Source organism: Scyliorhinus torazame, chromosome 4 (genome assembly GCF_047496885.1).
Source record: "Scyliorhinus torazame isolate Kashiwa2021f chromosome 4, sScyTor2.1, whole genome shotgun sequence".
Classification (NCBI taxonomy): Eukaryota; Metazoa; Chordata; class Chondrichthyes; order Carcharhiniformes; family Scyliorhinidae; genus Scyliorhinus; species Scyliorhinus torazame.
The window spans coordinates 340789334-340804535 of record NC_092710.1 but is presented as its reverse complement, the minus strand read 5'-3'; the positions used below and the strand labels follow the sequence as shown (position 1 = coordinate 340804535).

At 50.4% G+C, this 15202-nt stretch overlaps 1 protein-coding gene and 1 long non-coding RNA gene across 2 annotated transcripts in view; one reads left to right on the top strand and one right to left on the bottom strand.

Annotated features, from left to right (window-relative positions):
• The window catches only part of LOC140411183 (uncharacterized), a 74656-nt gene extending 70365 nt beyond the window's left edge, over nucleotides 1-4291 (bottom strand). The window contains exon 1 of the long non-coding RNA XR_011940836.1: nucleotides 3330-4291. This is a non-coding gene — a long non-coding RNA (uncharacterized lncRNA). The remainder of the gene's footprint in view (nucleotides 1-3329) is intronic.
• A 2580-nt stretch (nucleotides 4292-6871) lies between these two features.
• Nucleotides 6872-15202, top strand: part of LOC140411506 (uncharacterized) — a 102549-nt gene continuing 94218 nt past the window's right edge. Inside the window, exon 1 of the mRNA XM_072500591.1 lies at nucleotides 6872-7497. Coding sequence (XP_072356692.1) covers nucleotides 6984-7497 — 514 coding nt within the window. The 5' untranslated portion in view covers nucleotides 6872-6983. The remainder of the gene's footprint in view (nucleotides 7498-15202) is intronic.

Here is a 15202-nt window from a genome sequence, read left to right as displayed (position 1 = left end):
TGAAGTAATGGTCCTGTCTCCGAACGTGACCCACAGGTGACCCGGTTACAACCACTCCAAACCACACTTTGCTCTTATAAAGAGCCGCCTTCGACCCCGACGTCCCAAGTTCGATCCTGGCCCCGGTGACTGTCCGTGTAGAGTTTATACGTTCTCCCCGTGTCTGTGTGGCTGTCACCCCCCACAACCCAAGGATGTGCAGGGTAGGTGGATTGCCATGCTAAATTGCCCCTTAACTGGAAACAAAATAATTGGATACTCTAAATTTTTTTAATAAAAAAATAAAAATAAAATAAAATAAAGAGCCGCCTTGACCTTATTGAACCCAGCACGTCTTATCGCCAGTTCTGTCCCAATGCCCTGATTAGCTCTGATGAGATGTCCCTTCCATCTATATTCTCCAGAGTTCTTCGCCCACCTTAGGATCTTTTCCTTATCCAATTACCTGTGGAGTCAAACTATGATCTCCTGTTGCGGCTCCCCACATCTGGTCTTTTGTCGCAACGACTGGTGGGCCCGGTCGACTTTGGGAGGGTTTGTGAGAAACCTCCCTCCTCCATCAGCTTCCCAAACATTTTCGATGCATAATCCACAGCATTTGCATCTTCTATACCCTCTTATATGCCAAACAATCCTCGATTGAAGCCGGATTATGCGAGGATGCCCTGAGGAGAGTTAACGCATCCTCAGGGCAGCACAGTGGCGCAGTGAGTTAGCACTGCTGTCTCATGGCGCCGAGGTCCCAGGTTCGATCCCGGCTCTGGGTCACTGTCCGTGCAGTTTCACATTCTCCCCGTGTCTGCGTGGGTTTCGCCCCTACAACCCAAAAGATGTGTAGGCTAGGTGGATTGGCCACGCTAAATTGCCCCTTAATTGGATAAAAATGAACTCTAAATTTTTTTTTAAAACGCATCCTCGTCGTGCGCCAGGCTCAGCCTGATACAATTCAAGGTGGTTCACAGGGCACACATGACTGTGGCCCGAATGAGCTGGTTCTTTGAGGGGGTGGAGGGTGGGTGTGGGCGCTGTGCAAACCATGTCCATATGTTTTGAGCATCTGCGAGGCTGAGGGGTTTCTGGCAGGGTTCACTGATGTCATGCCAGAGGTTTTACAAGTGAGGGTGGTGCAGAGTCCAGAGGTGGTGATCTTTGGTGTGTCAGAAAATCCGGGAGCTTCTCCCTATTTTTATACCAAAAGCCTTTTTAAAGCGAGTGAATGTGGTGATCTTGGTGTTCGTATGGCGGGTAAAACCTCGTGAGTAAAGAAGGTGCTGTTGGAGCGGAACCTAGAGGGGGGAGGGTTGATACTGCTGAACTTTAGGAACTATTACTGGGCGGCAAATATAGCCATGATTAGGAAGTGGCTAGTGGGGGAGGGATCGGTGTGGGAGCGATTAGAGGTGGCATCATGTAGGGGCACATGTTTGGGGACACTGGTAACGGCACCTCTGCCATTCTCGCCATCCCGGTACTCCCCAAGCCCGGTGGTAGAGGCGGCCCTGAGAGTTTGGGGGCAGTGGCGGAAGCATATGGGGTGGAGGGAGTGTCGGTGTGGGCTCCAGTTTGTGGTAACCACCGGTTTGTCCCGGGGAGGTTGGATGGGGGGTTTCGGAGGTGGCAGCGAGCAAGTATTGAGAGATTGGGGGATTTGGTTATTGGCGGGAGCTTTCCTTGTTTGGAGGATTTGGAGGAGGAGTTTGAATTGCCGGATGGGAATGGGTTTTGCTATCTGCAGGTGAGGGATTTTGTGCGAAGGCAGGTTTTGACCTTTGCGCTTCTACCGCCACAGGGGATACAGGACAAGGCCAAAAACCAAGTCCCCAAACAGGAGCCACCTTATGTCTGACTGTTCAACTCATAGCCCCCACTGAAGTCACCGGTGTTGAGATTTGAGTGTTGTTGGAGCTGCACTCATCCAGGCAAGTGAAGAGTATTCCATCACGGTCCACACTTTTGCCATATAGTGGACAGGCTTGGGGAGTCAGGAGGTAAGTTAGTGTCAGCAAAACTCCCAGGGAGTTTCAACAATGACAATGCCATTGAATGTCATGGGAAAGTAATTGGTTCACTCTTGTTTGAGATGGATATTTTCTTGCACTTGTGTGGAGTGAATGATATTTGCCACTTATTGGCTCAAGCTGAATGTTATTTCGGTCTTGCTGAACATGGACACGGACTGCTTCAATATCTGAGGAGTTGCGAATGGTGCTGAATATTGTCCAATCATTAGCAGCCCTCCTACTTTTGATCTTTTGATGGCATGAAGGTCATTGATGAAGCAGCTGAAGGGTGGGCCTAGGACACTACCTTGAGGAATTCCTGATCTACAAGTGATGTCCAAGGACTGAGATGATTGACATCCAACAACCGCAACTATCTTCCTACATACTAGGAATGAGTCCAACCAGTGGACAGCTTTTCCCTGATTCCCATTGACTGCAGTTTAGCTAGGGCTCCTTGATTCCATACTCAGTCAAATGCTGCCTTGATGTCAAGGGCATCACTCACACCTCAAAAATTGAGCTCTCTTGTCCATGTTTGAACCAAGGCTGTAATAATATCAGGAGCTGACTGACCTTGGTAGAACCCAAGCTGAGCGTCAGTGAGCAGGTTATTGCTGAGTAACTGCCATTTGATAACACTGTTGGTTATGCCTTCCATCACGTTGCTGGAGCAAAACCCTGGAACTCCCATGCTAACAGCATTCTGGGTGTACCTACACCACAAGGACTGTGGCGGTTCAAGGTGGGGGTTCACCACCACCTTCTCAAGGGTAATTAGTGATAGGTGATAAATGTTGGCCTGGCCAGCAACACACACATTCCATGAAAGAATACATTTTATAAATCCAGTGCTTTCAGCCATCTTGATATCACATAGAGTGAATTAATTTGGTTCAAGACTGCCACCTGTGATGCTGGGGGCTTCCGCAGGAAGCGGAGATGGTTCACTTCTGGCTGGATTTTGCAGCGAATGCTTCAGCCTTGTCTTTGGCCCCTATGTGCTGGGCTCCCCCATCATTGAGGATGGAGAAATGTGTGGAGCCTCCTCCTCCAGTGAGTTGTTTATTTGTCCACCACCATTCACAATTGGACGTGGCAGGACTACAGAGTTTAGATCATTGGCCGTGAGATTGTTTATCTTTGGTTGTCGCACCCTGCTTCCACTGTTTGGCACACAAGTGGCTTCACCAAATTTACACCTCATTTTGATATACCATCAGTATCTAACTTGCATGTCATTAATTAGATTAGGTAATTCTTTGCATTCATGCTCAACACAAAACAATCACCTAAACCCAACATCCAAACTGAACCTCAATCCCTTACCTTCTTGTGCCAATACAATGGCACAATATTCCTTACTGGTTCCTCTGCATTGCACGATCCAAAATCCAGATCATCTCCTTCTCCATTCTCACCAAACGCACTTAAGTCCTGGTTTCCAGAGAGTAGGGACACAAAGTGATGACTGTAGGATACTTCCAGTGTTGACATGTGTCAGCCGTATTGACTGGCCTCGTTTGATCAGAATTCCTCGCTGAAAAACCTGGCCTGGCATTGACCAGCACACTACCGAGACTTGCGCTGCCCGCCCCCTCAAACGCCACCACCAATCAAGGACTGCCCACGGCCGGTATTCTTGAAAGCCGGTCACGCTTTTGGGGACTTCTTCCCACGATCGGGAATGCCACAACCGATCGCTCCGTGAATCACCCGGGACCCAGAATTTGAAAAACCCTGAAATAGAGTATGACAGTAAGCTTGCAGGGAACATAAAAACTGACTAAAAGTTTCTATAGGTACGTGAAGAGAAAAGGAGGATGAAGACAAATGTAGGTCCCTTACAAATGAATTAGGGGAATGCATAATAGGGGACAAATAAATGGCAAAGCATCTAAACACATACTTTAGTTCTGTCTTCACAAATGAGGACACAATGGGGACCAGAAATGTTGGGGAATGCAAGGTTTAGTGACAGGGAGGAACTGAAGGAGATGATGAGATTGAAGGCTGCTAACTCCCAGGTTGATAATCTACGACCCAGATTATCAACCTGGGAATAGTGGATGCAATGGTGGTCATCTTCCAGGATTCTCTAGACTCTGGAACAGTTCCTACAGATTGGAGGGTAGCTAATGTAACCCCAATATTTAAAAAGGGAGGTGAAACAAAAACAGTGGGCGCAATTCTCCCATCGGGAGACTAAGTCCCGACGACGGAGTGAAAACTGGAGTGTTTCACTCCGGCGTCGGAGGCCGCTCCCAGCCCCCAGCCCCTTATTCTCCCACCCTCGGGGGGCTAGGAGCGGCGCCGCGTCATTTACGCGCGCCGGGCTTTGGCGCCGTGTAAAGGCAGCGCCACGTAAATGACGGCAACCGAGCATGCGCGGTTGCCGTCCTCCCCACAGCCGCCCCGCAAGAAGATGTCGGTTCTGGGGGGGGGGGGCGGGCGTCGGGGCGGTGTGGTGGGACTCGCGCGGCGCCTGGGCGATTCTCCCACCCGGCGTGGCGGTGGGGGGGGGGGGGGGAGAATTCCGCCCAGTGAATTATAGAACAGTAAGCCTGACATCAGTCGTAGAGAAAATTCTAGAATCCATTATCAACGATTTCATAACAGAGCACATAGAAAACAGTTGTAGATCTGACAGAGTCAGCAAGCATGGATTTGTGAAGGGAAATCATGCTTGACAAATCTACTGGAATTCTTTGAGGATGTAACTAGTAGAGTTGAGGAGGAGGGACCAGTGGGGGTGGTATATTTGGACTTTCAGAAGGCTTTTGACAAAGTACTGGGTAAGAGATTAGCGTGTAAAATTAAAGCGGATAGGATTAGGGGTAGTGTATTCAGATGGATAGAAAACTGTTTGGCAGACAGGAAATAAAGAGTAGGAATTAACAAGTCTTCTTCAAATTGGCAGGCAATGACTAGTGGGACACCGCAGGGATCGGAGCTCGGACTCAACTATATACAATATATATGAATGATTTAGATGAGGGAACTAAATTGAGGAGAATGTGGAGATCTTTCATTGTGATTTGGATAAATTGAGTAAGTGGACAAATGACTGGCAGATGCAGTATAATTTGGGAAATAGAGGGCATAGGTTTAAGGTGAGAGGAGAGAGATACAAAAGAGACCAGAGGGGGATTTTTTTCACACAGAGGGTGGTGAGCATCTGGAACGAGCTGCCAGAGGCAATGGTAGAGGCGGGTACAATTTTTTCCTTTAAAAAACAGTTAAACAGTTACATGGGCAGGGTGGGTTCAGAGGGATATGGGCCAAATGCTGGCAAGTGGGACTAGCTTAGTGATATAAACTGGGTGGCATGGACAAGCTGGGCCAAAGGGCCTGTTTCCATGCTGTAAACATCTATGACTCCATAACTGAGATCTGTCAGCATCTGTGGCGGCCTTTCAGTCAGTATGACTGCCTACCTAATGGACATCTACAAGATTATGAGGGGCATGGATAGAGTGGATAGTCATAAGCTTTTCCCCAGGGTGGAAGAGTCATAGGGGGCATAGGTTTAAGGTGCAAGGGGCAAGGTTTAAAGGAGGTGTACAAGGCAAAGTTTTTACACAGAGGGTGGTGGGAGCCTGGAACTTGCTGCCGGGGGGAGATAGTGGAAGCAGATACGATAGTGATTTTTAAGGTGTGTCTTGACAATCACGTGAATAGGATGGAAATAGAAGAATATGGGGCGGGATTCTCCACTCCCACGCCCAAGTGGCCGCGCCGTCGTGGACGCCGTCGAGGTTAACGACGGCGCGGAACGGCCCCGGTCCCGACCGATTCAGGCCCTGACAATGGGCCAGTATCGGAGCTGCGTCATCTACCCGCGCCAGGCCTTGTCGCCCGCGTAAAAGCGGCGTCGCATAGATGACGCGGCCGGCGCCGCATAACGGACGTCATCCGCGCATGCGTGGTTGCTGTCCTGTCCAAATCCTCCCCGCAAGTAGATGGATGACGGATCTTGCGGGGCCGCGGAAGGAAGGAGGTCCTCCTACAGAGAAGACGGCCCGACGATCGGTGGGCACCGATCGCGGGCCACCCCACATTGCAGGTGAAGCCCGGTGCAGGATCCGCCCTCGCCCCCCCCCACAGGCCGCCCCCCCAGCGTTCACGCACCGCCCACGACTGCAGCGACCAGGTGTGGACGGCGGCGGGGGGAACCCGCCGTTTTGGCCTGGCCACTCGGCCCATCCGGGCCTCAGAATAGCGGGGGTGCCGGAGAATCGCCATTTTGGGTGTCTCCGGCAATTCTCCGGCCTGCGGCCCGCAAAACTCGACCGGGCCGTTCCCGCCGCTTGGGAGAATCACGGGAGGGCGTCAGACCGGTGTCCCCGGAAATTTTGGCGGCCCAGGCGATTCTCCCAACCGGCGTAGGAGTGGAGAATCACGCCCATGCTCCCTGGAAGGGTAGAGGGTTTTAGTTCAGAGAGGCAGCAAGGTCGGTGCAGGCTTGGAGGGCCGAAGGGTCTGTTCCTATGCTGTATTTTTCATATTATTCAGAGCTCTGACCCTAGCATGCTCCCAGATGATCTTCCTTGGGATATTTTACTCTATTTAAGGTGTACTATGAATAGATATTGAAGTGGTATGAGAAAATTTGTGTCTGCTGCACAGATCAGTGGAGCCGAATAGCCAGTTTGTGATTTAAATTAGTTGTAAATCTGTTCAAATATGATGCTGCGTACAGTTAAAAAAAACTTTTATACAGTTGTATTGGGTGTGAAATGAATGATTTTCCTTCTGAAGCCTTTTGTTCTTTTCGCCTGATTGGAGCCGCTTCCATTGTTCCGATTGAGAACGAAAGGGGGCGAGAGAGACAAAAGAGAGAAGCGGCCATCTTGCCATGGAGTCATTCAAATGAGGCAATTTCCGCTCTCTGCTTCCTCTTTGTCTGTTTGTGTGGAGTGAGCGGCGCCATTCTCCACTCCTGCAGCTTCACACACTCAAGTGCGCAGCAAACCCGCCACCATGACTGAAGAAGCAAAGTTATTCGTCGGCGGCCTCAACTTCGACACCGACGAGCAGGGCCTGGAAGATGTTTTCTCCAAGTACGGGCAGATCGCTGAGGTGAGAGTGATTAAAGACAAAGACACCATGACGTCCCGCGGTTTCGGCTTCATCACTTTCGAGAACCCCGACGACGCCAAGGACGCGCTGCAGGCGATGAACGGAAAATCCCTGGACGGGCGGCAGATCCGGGTGGGCCACGCCGAGAAAAAGTCGGGTGGCGGCAGCCGCGGGTACGGAGGAAGCCGGGGCGGCGGCGGCTATGGCGGCTACGGCGGCGGCAGCTACGGCAGCGGCGGCTACAGCGGCAGCAGGAGAGGAGGCGGCGGCTGGGATAGGGACAGGAGCAGCGGAAACCGGTACGATTCGGGAGACCGGGACAGCTACTCGGGTGGGTACAAGAGCCAAGGTGGATACTACGGCGGCGGTGGTGGTGGTGGGAGTTATGGAAGCCGCTCGTACAGGGACTATGACTAATCAAATGTAGAGAAGCATTTCTGCCAGATTCAGGATCAACCTCCCACCTTGTTCACAAAATGGCTCTTGGAACCGCAGAAAGCAGTATCTGATGAAATTTGATTTGCCTGTTATGTTAAAATGCTAGAAAACCATTTTCACCATTGTCATGATTAATCTTGTTACCTGTTGTTTAGTCTGGAGTACTGCCTTATGTCGGGGCTTTCGACTCAATCTCAAATACCATGTTTTCTATATTCTTTTAAAAATAAGACCGTTGGTCATTTGGACGTTATCCTGGCGACTTAAATCGCCAGAGTCTCCTTTTGTCAGCTCCTTTTGGAATTTGTCGAAATCGTTTTGCTTTCTGGTGAGATTTTTCCACAATTCCATGCGGTGCAAAGAATGAAAGAGCGGAAAAGCTTCACTCTCTGTCTGGCTGCTCCTTGTACAAAATCTGATCTTTGGAAACGCGGATTGCCATTCTTAACATGACTGGTCTCCCAGAATACCGGCACTCTTATTTTTCTTTCAATCGACCGATTTTCGTTCAATCTGTTAGTCTGGTTCTTGACTCAAGTAACTCGTTATGAGGATTGGACATTTCTTTTAAAAAAATTTAGCCTTGTGGCTTTTAATGAATTTAAATGTCTTCACTTGGAAAATTGGCATGGAACATCTAGGTCTAGGAACTTTTTTTTGTGGGGGGAACATCTTGAGTTGAATGTTGCTAGCAATGTGCCCGATTACTTGAGTCATTTTCCTTGCCACTGAAAAGTAATGAAAGATCTCCTCTGCAACAGCTTTTTCATGTAACTTATTGCAAGACTCTTTCAAAGAAAACTGATGGTCTTTGTTTTAAAACTCATTTATTGAAAACTGTATACTGATTTTAAAAAATCAATTGTCATTTGTTGTACTTTCATCAGCTGGCATAGTCCTTTGAACAGAACGTTGCCACTTTGAAGACAAATCCTTTTGCCAGTGGATGTATCTGAATAAAATGCAGCTTCAGGAATACTCGTGACTTGTCTTTGTTCTAAATCATACAAATTCCTTCCAAGGATCATCCAAAGTTGATCTTTTTATTCCAAACTTCTCCTCCCATTATTATTTTTCTCTTCTGTAAATGCTGAAGATTTTGTGGTGCTTCTCAAGAAAACTGCAAGGACTAAGGTAAAAATATTGGATATATACTTGGCAGTCTCAAATATGCACAACACAGTAATTACTGTAGTTATAAAATTATTTAATAAAATCCCATATTTTAAAATTGTAGTTGTAAAAGGATTGACTAACATTCAGGTATCAAAAATCCAGCCCTTAAACTTGTGACTTGAATTTTTTACAAATATGCTTATACCACCCATTTTGTGGTTTCCATTCTATCATTTGAGTTGTTCATGTGAGTGAGCTTGAAAAGTGTGTTGGCACGAGATTTGGCTGTAATAATGATTTCAACCACTGTGATAATAAAAGTAGTTGTGGCTAAATAGAAATCAGGTGAAAACTCTGACCAGCCTCCCATTTTCCACACTCGGTAAACCAGCTCATACAAAACTCCACTACCAATATCCTGATGCATCAAGTCCTGTTTACCCATTGTCGTTGGTGTTCTACATTGGTGCCTTGATCGTAAAATTCTCATCCTCATGTTCAAATCACTCCATGCCTCTCCTCTCTGAAGCCTCCTACATACAGCCTTACAACTCTGAGAACTCCTCCAATTTTGGCTTCCATCACTTGGGATTGGCAGCTGTGTCATTGCCCATTTGGACCCCATGCTTTTGAATTTCATCCAAGACTTGCTTTAAAATCTTCCTTTTTTTTTCCTTGGGCTTGGTGCTGTAGAAATACATTTGTTCATGGCATATGGGCGTCGCAGGCTGTATCAGCATTTATTGCCCATCCCTAATTACTCTTATGGGGGCAGTTAACAGTCAACCACCTTGCTGTGGGTCTGGAGTCACATGTAGACCAGACCAGGTAAGGATGGTAGATTTACTTCCCTCAAGGATATTAGCGAACCAGATGGATTTTTACGACTATGGTTTCATGGTCATTTTTAATTCCAGATTTTTATTGAATTCAAAACTCACCATCTGCATTGGCGAGATTCGAACCTGGGTCCCCAGAGCATTACTCTGGGTCGCTGGTTTACTAGTCCAGTGACAATACCACTATGCCACCTGCTCCCCAAGCAGAATAGTTAAAATCTTCTGGGCCAGATATTTATGGTGTCTCATGAATATTCATGACATTGGAAGCTCACAGAATCTCCACAGGAGAAAGGCATTCGGCCCATTGAGTCTGCACTGACCTTCCGAAAGAGCACTCTACCTCGGCCTGCACATTTTTGGATTGTGTGATGAAACCGACACAGACATGAGGAGAACATTCAAACTTTGCACAGTCACCCAAGGCCATACAGGAGTTCCTATCACTGAGGCAGCAATGCTAACCACCATGCTTCCCTTGGGTTCAAATGTGACATCAAGATTGTGAGCAGACAGCTCCATCAAGAACAAGACAGAAACTTGGAATTCTAAGATATGATTCACCACCTGATTCCAAAGTCTGTCCACAGACTACAAGGAGCAATTCAGGAGTGTAATGAAATACTATTGAAATGAAATGAAAATTGCTTATTGTCACAAGTAGGCTTTAAATGAAGTTACCGTGAAACGCCCCTAGTCGCCACATTCCGGTATATGGGAATTGAACCCATGCTGCTGGCCTGCCTTGGTTTGCTTTAAAAGCCAGCTATTTAGCCCTGTGCTAAAACAACCCCCTCACTTGCCTGTGTTGCAGCTGCACAATAATGTTGAAGAAGCATAAAACAATCCAGGAAAAACAACTCGCTTGATTGCCATCCCGTGACCAGGAAACAAAATCTAGACCAATCTCATGTGTAGAATCTTCTTGCAGCTTGATTTTCCCCCAGAGAAATGCCCATTGACAATGTTGTAGTTATTTATATTCAAGGTCCATGATTGACCTGTAAAAAATATTGTTCATGTAACCTGGGATCATATGTTGCTAAAACCAGAACTTTAAATAGAATTTGCAGAACTGAAATCAATAGGTTGAGGTTCCCCTCTTCTCGCCCTATTAGCATATCCTTGTGTTCCTTTCTCTTCTGTTACCAAACTAACTTCCTCTTTCAGTGTATATATGTTAATTACTTCAAATGATCAATGTAATCGGCACGTTCCATAGAGTCATCTGTGGTTCAAGGCGGAGATCCAACAGGAACAGAGCGGGGTCATTATCTATGGAAAGCATTTTGAAGATGAATTACACACAGATTTAAAATTCACAGGTGCGGGGATCCTTGCCATTGCAAACGCAGGCCCAGATACCAATGGCAGCCAGTTGTTTATAACATTGGGACCCACGCCACTACTGGATGGAAAGCACATGGTCTTTGGGCGTGTCTGCCATGGGTTGTCAGTAGTTAAACATTTTGAACTGGTGGAGACTAACCGTGATGACCGACCTACGGATGATGTAGCCATTTTCAAAGAATTCTCTTGAATTCTTAGTGAATGTATTCATTTTTTTAAAAAATAATTTTTATTCGGATTTTCACAATATCAACAATGAAAAAGAAACCCAATAGAATTTAATACAGAACAAAGTAAAACAACCCCCGTGCCCCCCTCCCCTATACATAAATAATAGATTAACTCCCCGAGTTAACACAAAGCAAATATATACACCCCCTCAGATTCCCCCCCCGGGTTAATAAACAAAAATAAAATAGAACCCGCCCCCCCCCCCCGGGCTGCTGCTGCTGCTGACCATTATCTACCGCTCTGCCAGGAAGTCTTAAGAATGGTTGTCACCGCCTAAAGAACCCTTGTACCGATCCCCTTAAGGCGAATTTCACCCCCTCCAATTTTATAACCCCGCCATATCGCTGATCCAGGATTTCACGCTTGGGGGCCTCGCATCCCTCCACTGAAGAATCCTTCGCCGGGCTACCAGGGACGCAAAGGCCAGAATACCGGCCTCTTTCGCCTCCTGCACTCCCGGCTCCCCTGCAACCCCAAATATTGCGAGCCCCCAGCCTGGCTTGACCCTGGATCCTGCCACCCCCGACACCGCCTTGCCACGCCCTCCCAAAATTCCTCCAGCACTGGGCATGCCCAGAACATATGGGTGTGATTTGCTGGGCTCCCTGAGCACCTAACACACCTGTCCTCACCCCCAAAGAACCGGCTCATCCTTGTCCCGGTCATGTGTGCCCTGTGCAGCACCTTAAACTGTATGCGGCTGAGCCTCGCGCACGAAGAGAAAGAGTTCACCCTCCCTAGGGCATCTGCCCACGTCCCCTCTTCAATCTCCTCTCCTAACTCCTCCCACTTACCTTTCAAGTCCACCACCGATGCCGCCTCCTCCTGCATCACCTGGTAAGTTTCCGAGATCTTCCCCACTCCAACCCACCCACCCCCCCCGAGAGCACCCTGTCCTGTACTGTGCGTGGCAGCAGCCGCAGGAATTTCACCACTTGCCGCCTGGTAAACGCCCTTACCTGTAAATATCTGAATGTGTTCCCCGGGGGGAGCCCATACTTCTCCAGTTCACCCAAGCTTGCGAACTTCCCGTCCACAAACAGGTCCCCCAACCTTCCTATCCCTGCCCTGTGCCACCCCGAAAACCCTCCATCTATTCTCCCTGGGACAAACCGGTGGTTCCCCCGTATTGGGGCCCCAACTTCCCCCCCTGTGCTGCCTCCACTGCCCCCAGATTTTGAGGGTAGCCGCCACTACTGGGCTCGTGGTATACCTCATTTGAGGGAGCGGCAGGGGCGCCGTTGCCAGTGCCTCCAGACTCGTACGCTCACAAGACGCCATCTCCAGCCTCTTCCATGCAGCCCCCTCCCCCTCCATCACCCACTTGAGCACCATCACCGCATTGGCGGCCCAGTAGTACCCACAGAGGTTGGGCAGTGTCGGCCCCCACCCCATCTCTACTCCGCTCCAGGAACACCCTTCTCACCCTCGGAGTCCCTCGCGCCCACACAAACCCAGTTATGCTCCTGTTGACCCGCCTAAAGAAGGCCTTTGGGATAAACATGGGGAGGCACTGGAAGAGGAACAAAAACCTTGGGAGCCCCGTCATCTTAACTGGCTGCACCCTACCCGCCAGGGACAGCGGCAACGCGTCCCACCTCTTGAACTCCTCCTCCATTTGCTCCACCAGCCTCGTGAAATTAAGTCTATGCAGGGCCCCCCAGCTCCTGGCCACCTGGACCCCCAAGGACCTGAAGCTCCTCTCCGCCCTTTTTGTGGGAGCTCGCCAATCCCTGTCTCCTGGTCCCCTGGGTGAACCACGAACAACTCGCTCTTCCCCATATTGAGCTTGTACCCTGAGAAATCCCCGAACTCCCTGAGGATCCTCATTACCTCCGACATTCCCCCCACCGGGTCCGCCACATATAGCAGCAAGTCATCCGCATAGAGCGACACCCTATGCTCCTCCCCGCCCGCACCAGCACCCTCCAGTTCATCGACTCCCTCAGTGTCATAGCCAGGGGTTCAATCGCCAGTGCGAAGAGCAGGGGGGACAAGGGACACCCCTGCCTCGTCCCTCGATGCAACCAAAAATACTCAGACCTCTTGTTCGTGGCCACACTCGCCATCGGGACCTCGTACAACAACCTAACCCACCTGACAAACCCCTCCCCAAACCCGAACCTCTTCACCACCTCCCACAAGTACCCCCACTCTACCCTATCGAAGGCCTTCTCAGCGTCCCATCGCCACCACTATCTCCACCTCCCCCTCCTTCGCCGGCATCATAATAACGTTCAGGAGCCTCTGCTGTTTCGCGTTCAACTGCCTCCCCTTTACAAATCCCGTCTGGTCTTCGTGGATCACCTGTGGCACTCAATTCTCATGGCTAAGACCTTCACCAGCACCTTGGCATCTACATTTAACAACAAAATCAGCCTGTAAGACCCACACTGCAGGGGATCCTTGTCCCGCTTCAGGATCAAGGAGATCAGTGCCCGGGACATCATCGGGGGCAAGGCCCCCCCCTCCCTTGCCTCATTGAAGGTCCTAACAAGCAACGGGCCCAACAGGTCCACATATTTCTTGTAGAATTCGACCGGGAAACGATCCGGCCCCGGTGCCTTCCCCGCCTGCATGCTCCCTATCCCTTTGGCCAGCTCCTCCAGCCCAATCGGGGCCCCCAATCCCGCTACCAGTCCCTCCTCCACCTTCGGAAACCTCACTTGGTCCAGAAAGCGGTCCATCCCTCCCTTGGGGGCTCGGACCAATACAATTCCTCATAAAAATCCCTGAAGACCCCAATGATGTCAACCCCACTCCGTTCCACACTCCCTCCCCTAGCCTTAACTCCCCTGATCTCCCTAGCTGCGTCCCGCTTCCGAAGCTGATGCGCCAGCATCCGGCTTGCCTTTTCCCCATACTCATAAATCGTCCCCTGGGCCTTCCTCCACTACCCCTTCCTGGTGGTCAACAGGTCGAATTCGGCCTGGAGGCTACGTCTCTTCCTCAACAGTCCCTCCACCGGCACCTCCGCGTACCTCCTGTCTACCCTCACTATCTCCCCCACCAGCCTCTCCCTCTACTCTCTCATCTCCTTGTGGGCCCTAATGGAGATCAGCTCTCCCCTAACCTCCGCCTTCAGCGCCTCCCATACCATCCCCACGTGGACCTCCCCGTTATCGTTGGCCTCCAGGTACCTCTCTATGCTTCCTCGGACCCGCTCACTCACCTCCTCGTCCGTCAACAGCCCCACCTCCAAGCGCCACAATGGCCGCTGGTCCCTCTCCTCCCCAGCTCTAGGTCTACCCAATGCAGGGCGTGATCCAAAATGGCTCGGTATTCTCTACTCTCGCTATCAGCGTCCTACTCATAATAAAGAAGTCGATCCGGGAATAAGCCTTATGAACATGCGAGAAGAATGAAACTTCCCTGGCCCCCGGCCTTGCAAATCTCCAAGGGTCCACCCCTCCCATCTGGTCGATAAATCCCCTCAGCACCTTAGCTACCGCCGGCTTCCTACCCGTCCTAGACCTGGAGCGATCCAGTGCCGGATCCAACACCGTGTTAAAGTCCCCCCCCCCATTATCAGGCCCCCCTGCCACAATGCTTGACGCCTCGAACGACACCCCCTTTCCCAACCCTGAGTGAAACACCTGACCTACCCACCCCTTCCTCAATCTTACCTGGTCTGCCACCTTCAGGTGTGTCTCCTGGAGCATGACAACATCAGCCTTCAGCTCCTTCAGGTGCGCGAACACCCGGGCCCGCTTGACCGGCCCGTTCAGTTCCCTTACATTCCAGGTTATCAGTCGGATCGGGGGGGTGCCCGCCCCCCTCCCCTGCCGACTAGCCATAACCCCTCCTTGGCCAGCCACGCGCCCGCACCCCACGCCCGGCCCGTTCCCCACGGCGGCAGACCCCCGTCCCAACCCCCTCTTCTCGCTCCAGCTCCCCCTTGACCATAGCAGCAGCAACCCGGTCCTTGTAGGTGACCCACAGTCGCGCCGGCTGCAGCATGCCAAACTTCACCCCCTTTCTGTGCAGCACCGCCTTCGCCCGATTGTACCCAGCCCTCTTCTTCGCCACCTTCGCACCCCAGTCCTGGTATATTCGAACCTCCGCGTTCTCCCACCTGCTGCTCCTCTCTTTCTTGGCCCACCTGAGCACGCACTCCCGATCAGTGAACCGATGAAACCGCACCAG